At 30.0% G+C, this 8,283-nt stretch overlaps 2 protein-coding genes across 2 annotated transcripts; both read left to right on the forward strand.

The window, feature by feature from the left end:
- Nucleotides 1–468: 468 nt before the first annotated feature.
- Nucleotides 469–1,623, forward strand: LOC111028840 (protein ZBED8-like). Its single transcript, XM_022307600.1, has 2 exons — nucleotides 469–583; nucleotides 1,280–1,623. The coding sequence occupies exons 1-2, from the start codon at nucleotides 469–471 to the stop codon at nucleotides 1,621–1,623; spliced, it is 459 nt and encodes a 152-aa protein (XP_022163292.1).
- Nucleotides 1,624–3,404: 1,781 nt separating this feature from the next.
- Nucleotides 3,405–4,956, forward strand: LOC111028842. The gene is made up of 2 exons (XM_022307601.1): nucleotides 3,405–3,562; nucleotides 3,621–4,956. The coding sequence occupies exons 1-2, from the start codon at nucleotides 3,405–3,407 to the stop codon at nucleotides 4,954–4,956; spliced, it is 1,494 nt and encodes a 497-aa protein (XP_022163293.1).
- The last annotated feature ends 3,327 nt before the right edge of the window (nucleotides 4,957–8,283 follow it).

The raw sequence follows: 8,283 nt of genomic DNA on the forward strand, positions 1-8,283 counted from the left end.
TTAGTATCGCATTGATGGCTGTCGTGGATGCTGATTATAATTTTGTATTTGATGATGTTGGATGTCAAGGGAGAATTTCGGACGGTGGAGTTATTAAAAACACAGAATTTTATAAATCATTAGAAAATAAAACTTTGATGATACCCGAACTAACATATTTGAAAAATGTGGAAAATAAAATGCCATATGTTTTTGTCGCAGACGAGGCATTTCAACTAAAATATAACATTATGAAACCTTACAGTGGTGTTCAACAAAGAGGCTCAGTTCAGAGATCATTTAATTATCGCCTGTCGAGAGCTCGCTGAGTCGTAGAAAACGTTCTCTGGATTTTATCGGCCGTATTTAGAGTTTTACGAAAACCAATGTTGTTAGAACCTAAAAATACGGAGACGGTAGTTTTCGCATGTATTTATTTATATAATTTTTTAAGGAAAAAAGATATTGTAAACAATAGTTTTACATACGATGGAAATATTAATGGAGGCATTTGGAGGCAAGATCTTATCGATATGGGATCTTTTACATCATTACCAAGAGTCAGACGAAAACCCGCAAGAACAGCTGAGGAGATTAGACTCAAGTTCGCCAAGAATTTTTTTTCTGAACGTTTACCGTGGGCAAGATAATTATGAGTAAATATTTAATGAACGATATTGCTTTATGTTTTGTGACGTCCCACGCAAACTAATATTATTATAATTGTACTAGCAGGTACAGAATGAGCGCGACATGCGACGAGATAGATAAGGCATACTATCCCGCGTGCCTCAGTCTCCGCCGATCCAATACTGCACCGCCGTACGGCAGTCGCACACATGCTCCCCTCCTAGTACCCACGGCTTAGAGCAGTGGTTCCCAACTGGTAGTCCGCGGACTCATCTTAAGTGGTCCGCGAATAAAAAAATTTAAATTTAAAAAAATGAGCGAAATTATACTATTTTTTATTATTAACGTCTTAGCGCCTGACAGCCAGATAACAAATTATCGCGACCGAATCGACCGATGACAATTTATGTACGGATATAAATAACATTCGGTCATGCGGGTATAGCTGAATTGTGATAAATATTTATCTGCGTTTTTCCACTATACTACTATAATATTACGGTAACTATTACTAGTTATGTCTCATAATCTGTCGATAATATTATTATCACGTAGGTATTACCTACTCGTTTCGTATTTTATCTTCATTAGTATTTTATCTATTATTATTTTACTCGTATTATATTTATTTGTCATATCGTAAGTTAGTACACTACGTGACTTCGTAAAGAAAGTACATATTTCCTTGTGCGTTGTTTGATGCAAGAAGAATTAATAGATCTTCAGAACGACAGCAACTTGAAGAGTTCGTTTGAATATAGTACAAACTTAGAAGAGTTTTGGTGTAAAAAGGCCATGGGATATTCAAAAATTCGGCAAACAGCATTACGTTTCCTCATGGTTTTTTCAACCACATATTTATGTGAGCAAGGATTTTCTTCACTATTATCTATAAAAAATAAACAACGAAATCGTCTGAATCCAAGTGATGATATGCGACTGGCACTAAGCAACAGCATCGTTCCAAGAATTTCACAACTGGTAAAAGAAGCGCGCCCTAATAAGTCACATTAATACTCAATAATATAAATTTGTTATATTTTTTTCTCATTGAATAAGACATAAGTTAATTAATATAAGTTCGTAAAATGTAAAATTTAAATTTGTATCAGCTTTTTTTATTAAATTACATTTTTAAATAAATAAGTTAAAATATTTTTCCACAACATAAACTGTATTTCTAATTTTATTTTGTACCTAGAAATTATAAACTATATATAAAACTATAAAAAAAATGAGTGATATAAAGAGGGGGGGGGTTGAAATCAGGGAGTGGTCCGTGACGGTGAAAAATTTATAAAAGTGGTCCGTGCCTATTGTTGAGTTGGGAACCACTGGCTTAGAGTATCGGCTACTCATATTATTTGTACGTATGTGACCCCATCCCTCACCTGTCACCTGTTTCTGTGCCACAAAAGATCGCAAAGCACTGGCCGACACCAGCAAAAGCCAGTACTACTTTTTTTCCCGTCTCAGCAACCGGTACCATGAGCGAGTAGCAAGCGTTTTTGCTGGTGCGCCGACGGGCGGCACAGGACACACATTATTTCGTTGGTAACGTTTTTTGTATATTATTATTATTCTCACCGTGGCCGGTACTTTTAGGGTCTTGTTATTGTACTATTATATTATTATTCTTATTATGCTAATCATTATGGTACATTATTGTTATTCTCCCGCCGGTAAACCGCTCCGTCGGAGCCGCGTGATGAGTATTTCATTCATTGAAAGCAAACCATTTGGATTTATATAAATCATCTGTACCAGCACCTGAAGGATAAGAAGTCTCTTGCCTTTGTCGTTCTCGACGATAAGACCCCTGAAGGTTATCTATTTTTTTTTTACATTTGTCACAACTGTATTCATCATAGTCGCGATTTCTTCCCAAACTTCAAATTTTTTTTTTTTTAGCATGTAATTTATAATTTGGATCCAGAGGATCCCAGAGATTCTTTTTTTCTCTATACAACTCTATAAGTTGCAAAGATTTACTATATGGACACTCCATAGGTACTAATATATTTATAGATAATAAAATAATAGTTTACACTTCACAACTGACGAGTTAATGCTGAAATGTAAACGTACGACAATATTTGATCGTATAGCGTCCCAACCAAAATCAAATTTTAATTTGAAATCAAAACTTTTGATGTACCGCTATTGTATAGCTAATTATATTATTGCGGTTAGGTAATTACTTTATAATAGCTTTAATTTATGATAAAACAGAGATTAAATTTATGGGTAAATTATAAAAGTTTGAAGCGTATTTATAGTTGATATTATATTGTACCTATAATGGCTATTTTCCATACAGTCGTAGTTGTGTAATTCTAGTAGAACTGTGTTATTATTTATCTGCTTGTTTTTATTTACCTTAAAAAACTAAAATGTCATTAGAAAAAAAATTAAATCTGGCTCTGTAACTGGCGACCAAAAACAAACGATAATACATTTTATGGAGTCGCATCCTCACCTCGCCAAAGGTAAATTTAGCGCCTCATTTACCAATGAGAAGGCGGCAAATCTATGGCAGGAACTTACAATATTATTAAATAGTATACCGGGACCAATCAAGGAATGGAAAGCTTGGTTTATTAAGAATTTATTCGAGACTATAAAAAAAAGTTGGTATAGACACTGTGCATGATGACTACTAACGCTCGGGGTGGTATTTACGGGCACTATCGGCAGTATACACTATGAGACCATATTATCATTATACTACCATATCATTCATACATACACTACCATTCTCAATAAACTTTATAATTTTGTTTTTTATTTTCACTATGAATACTAAAAGAAATAGCAACTCAAACTGTTGTGTTGTTAATTGCAACAACACGTACAAAAATACATCAAATGATATAGTATTTTACAAGTTTCCAAATCGATCTTATCAAACAACACTAAAATTACAATGGATTAAAGCTGTGAATAGACTTGAGTATATAATTAATTAACATATCCATTTATTTATGTACCTAATATTCATTTTTAATTAGCGAAAATGGAGTATTGTGGATGCCAAAATCTCATAACAGAATTTGCAGTACTCATTTTGTCGGTAACAAAAAATCAAATGATCCTCAAAGCCCATCATATGTACCATCAATATTTCCTAAAGCTTATAAAATAACTAAATGTAATCATAAACAACAACTAGAGAGATATAACAGAGCAGCAAATAAAAAAAAAATGGACTTATCTAAAAATGTTCCGGAGACGGTGTCTTGCGGTGATTTTATTTTTCCTGAAAATACAAGTCAAATGTCTTCAGTTAATGTTAGCATTCAAGTATGTTTTGATGTAGATGACAATCAAGATTTTACGTTTCACTGTTCTTTTGAGGGCAATAATGTTTCAACTCAAGCATCAATACCTCTAACTTCAAATAGTAATCTTAATTTTACCAAATGTGAATTATCTGATAAAGCTTGTGGTGTAGATTCTAGTAATAGTTTATCATGCTTGTCATGTGAAGCTTTTCATGGATTTGAGTCCATTAAAACTGAAAATGCACTAAAAGACTTGACTGGTACCACTTTTCCTATTTTTAATATTTTACTGAAATTAATGCCCCCTAGTAAACGTTTTTCAATTACTAAGGAAAATGAATTATTATTATTTTTAATGAAATTGAAGTTGGGTATTACCTATTCTGCTCTATCTGTAATGTTTGGTATACACCGTACAACAGTTACAAGAATATTTTCCGATGTAATAACTACCCTAAGCACAAAAACAAAAGATTTTATATTTTGGCCCAGTAAAAAAACTATATCAGATCTTTTACCTGAGGCATTCAAAAAAAATTATCCACATTGTCGTTGCATTATAGATTGCACAGAAATTCGGGTGGAACAACCTAACACTGTTGAACAGAGAGTATATTTATATTCTAGATATAAAGGGGGTTATACTATAAAATTTTTAGTAGCAATAACGCCTAATGGAATGGTGAGTTTTGTCTCCAAATGTTATGGTGGAAGATCCAGTGACTCCTTCATAACCAATGATTGTGGTTTTCTATCATTGTTAGAACCTGGTGATGAAGTAATGGCCGATAAAGGTTTTCCCGGGATTAAAACTAATTGTGATCAGCAAAATGCAATCTTAATAATGCCTCCCTTTTTATACAATGCAAAATTCACAGAGAGTGAAGTTCTTGAGACTTATAACATTGCCAGTGTTAGGATTCACATTGAACGGTTGTTTGCTAGAGTAAAAACATTTGGTATCCTTAACAAAGTCACTATTGATCTTTTACCATACATTGACAATATTGTCCATATGTGCTGTGTTATAACTAATATGCAATCACCAATAATAAAACAATAGTTAATGTACCAATATTAAATTCAATCTGCTTTTATTGTTCTTTTTTTTTTATAACTGAATATATAATGAGAAATATAATTATAATTTATAAATTTACTGTAATAAAAAAATCATATTTAGAATAATCTTTAAAAATATATTCTTGTCTTTAATGTTATTATTTTTAACAAAAAAAATATTTAACAACGTAATTTTTTATAAACATGTATATTGTATACTATTAAATTTGTTATTTATGTTTTAATTTCAGCTTTCATTATTTTACCACCTACCTATGCATTAATAATAACTAATAATAATAACTAACATTTATTTAAAAATGGACTAATAAGTTAAGATTAGGTACTGATATTATAGTACATAATTACATAAGCAACGCAACAATATTAAACTTAAGTATAAATAACTCAATCGAATAAAAGTAAAGCGTAGGTACATTTAAATATAAGTACAACATTATAACTTAAATACAACTAATTATATTTATTATTTTTCATACATACACAAGTTGGTAAATAAAATTTAAAATAAAACATTTCTAATTTAGTTAAAGTATTCATTAGAAAGTGTTCATCTTTAATAATATTTATGAGAACAGGTTCAATGAAATTAAAAATATATAAATCACATTCATCTAACCCTGAGGTGAACATGAGTATTTGACATTGGGTGTAGTATGTATGACTTTTCTTTAATGTTACTTTGCCATTAATTAACTGTAAATATTTAACATTAGAAACATTTAAAATAGGATCAATTATCATTTTATCCTTGCAACTTATTGGACATTTAATTTCTAGCACTTTTTTTAAGTATACCATCAATAACTACAATCCCATCTGGTGAAGCACAAAGCCACAGATACTTTATATGAACTATTAGACCACATTTAATTACTGTAACATTAAAACGTTTACAGTAGGATTCAAAAGCATCATTTTCAGTTTCAGTTCCATATGAAGCATTAATTGCAGCTTGTCCGACTAAAGATTTAGAACTTAATAAACGTATGGCCAAAGATTGTTGTTTTTCACAAGTTAATATTTTTAAAGTTTTTATTTTGTGTGCTTTGCTACTAGCTGAAATTCTATATAATCTACAATCTAACCAAAATTGATTTGACTGATTTAAACTTTTATTAAAAACTAATTTTAATTTTTCTTTGGTTACATATATAAAATTATTAAAAAATATTAACTCATTTTCATTAAGAGGGAAATAAGAATAAGAATTATTCAAAAAAGAAGTATTATTAAGTTCCTGTTGTTTAAAAATTATTATGTTTAAAAATGGATTATTCAAGTCATAAATTAATTCTTCTTCTACACTGTCTACGATTGAATTTAATGTATTCTCACAAGTTCTAATTATTTCAGTTTTTAATTCAGCTTTAAGATTATAACTTAAAGAGCATGGCAATGCTAATAAGTCACTATTTTCAATAATTGATTTAATACTAATTTCAGGTATATCTAGTCTTTGCTTTTTAGCATGGAATAAATCACAAATCTTTTTTCCTTTTTTGTACTTGTCTTCACTTCTTTTTGATGGTTGTCCCCATGATTGTGGTAAATCTGTTTTAGCCAGTGTTTCTTCATTATTAATATAATAAAAAAGTGCACCTATGTGTTTGCATCGTTGTCCTTCACCAGCAGCACATTCACAGCTGGCTACTTTAACCTTTCTTGTTTCATCGAGCTGTTAATAATTAGTATTTACAAAATTAAGTTCAAGTTCGTGCATCAGTAATAAATAAGTATATTTACTTCAATTTTAACTTTGTATGGTGTAGAAGTCACTGATGTTTGTCTTATAACATTGCCAAAAATAAAACTATTTGTTTTGAACGATTTTACTTCTTTTACATTAATCACATGTCCACTTTTGAGTAAATTTAATGATTTTTCTTTATTATATAGTACATCTGAATAAATACTTTGAAAACCAGTTTCCAAAATAATATCATTCATCTTAATTATATAGGTAACTAATTACTAATATAACTAAATTAAAAAACACAATTTGAAAGAGCACCAATTAATAAATATAAATTAAATGATAAAAATTCTTGTCAGCTAATTCATTAATTTAACGTATTAACTAAAACACCATTTATTAAATTTATGTTTTAAGACAAAATAAATGATGTAATCAATTTGTTTATCAAAAAGTTAAATTAAATAACTAATACTTAAGTAAATATTTAAAAATAGTTATTCGTACATAATAATATTATATTAGTTGTCATGCCGATAACGCATTGATTAACCACCAGAGGGCGTAGTTTTTGATCATATGCACAGTGCCTATAATGCACAAGATATTTAATTATAATTTAGACATGGTACGATATGAAAGGAAATCTGAAATCAAATTTAAATCTTCGAACTACTGGTGGTGGTGAATCAATAGCCACAACACTCAACAAGTTGGATGAATCCCTAGTAGGTATTATAGGTGATGTACCAATAACAGGAGACTCGGGAATAATGGAATCTTCTGTTACATTTGATTTTCAAAAGCCGTCAACATGAACAACGTAAATATATAAAAAACAGATCATTGATTTAATTTTTTGATTAAGTAATTACTAGAGTACGGATTTTAAATGCGTTTGCTTTTTTTTATCGCAATAAAATCCATTTGTACTACTTAGGATCAAATACACGATATTTTATTTTGCTTTTTTGACATTTTAATGTTTTTGTTGTTTTTGGGTACATTTTTTTGTAATTATGTAACATTTTGTATAATTTTTTTCAAAATGTGTCTTGAATAGACGTATTTGAAAGGTTTTTTAATAACCTATTTCATTTTTATAGCTTCAAAATCCGTATTTTAGCAATTACTAATAATTTCATTGTTGATATTACCTAAAATGTATATCATAATATAATATATTCTTCACTTCAGATTTACACCTCTATTGCCATTGTCACTTGTCAGCAACATGACAAAATAAACAGGTATGACAGCAATATTTTATTCTGATGATTTTCTGTTCAAATAATACGTTATGCTCCACTTCTCATTGGTCGAGAATTGATCACAAGACTTATCAAATATGCATGATTCGTTTTGTGATAAAAGTGATGTATTTTGAAAATGAAAAGTGTCTTTCGAAATCAGTCATTACTCTTCGAATTCTTCTTTAATATTTTTACTAAAGACTTGTTACTAGTCTTATATTATAAAACGCTAACCCGAGGGCGCCCTCCCGAGTCGGTCTCGGCGTTCTATAAAGAATAATGGAGCGAAAACGCGTTTCTTCCACGGCTTTTCCGTCCTTATCTCGCTTCGTATCTTTTTTTTTCTTTTTTTTCAACG

This window comes from Myzus persicae, unplaced genomic scaffold (assembly GCF_001856785.1).
Source record: "Myzus persicae strain clone G006 unplaced genomic scaffold, MPER_G0061.0, whole genome shotgun sequence".
NCBI classification, from domain to species: Eukaryota; Metazoa; Arthropoda; class Insecta; order Hemiptera; family Aphididae; genus Myzus; species Myzus persicae.

Excerpts from the sequence above, each read along its gene's own strand:
- LOC111028842 (XM_022307601.1), top strand. The coding sequence starts at position 3,405 with ATGAATACTAAAAGAAATAGCAACTCAAACTGTTGTGTTGTTAATTGC. Across the intron at positions 3,563-3,620 it reads AAAGCTGTGAATAGACTTGA|CGAAAATGGAGTATTGTGGA; the intron begins GTATATAATTAA and ends ATTTTTAATTAG.
- LOC111028840 (XM_022307600.1), top strand. The coding sequence starts at position 469 with ATGGAAATATTAATGGAGGCATTTGGAGGCAAGATCTTATCGATATGG. Across the intron at positions 584-1,279 it reads GCTGAGGAGATTAGACTCAA|AAAGTACATATTTCCTTGTG; the intron begins GTTCGCCAAGAA and ends GACTTCGTAAAG.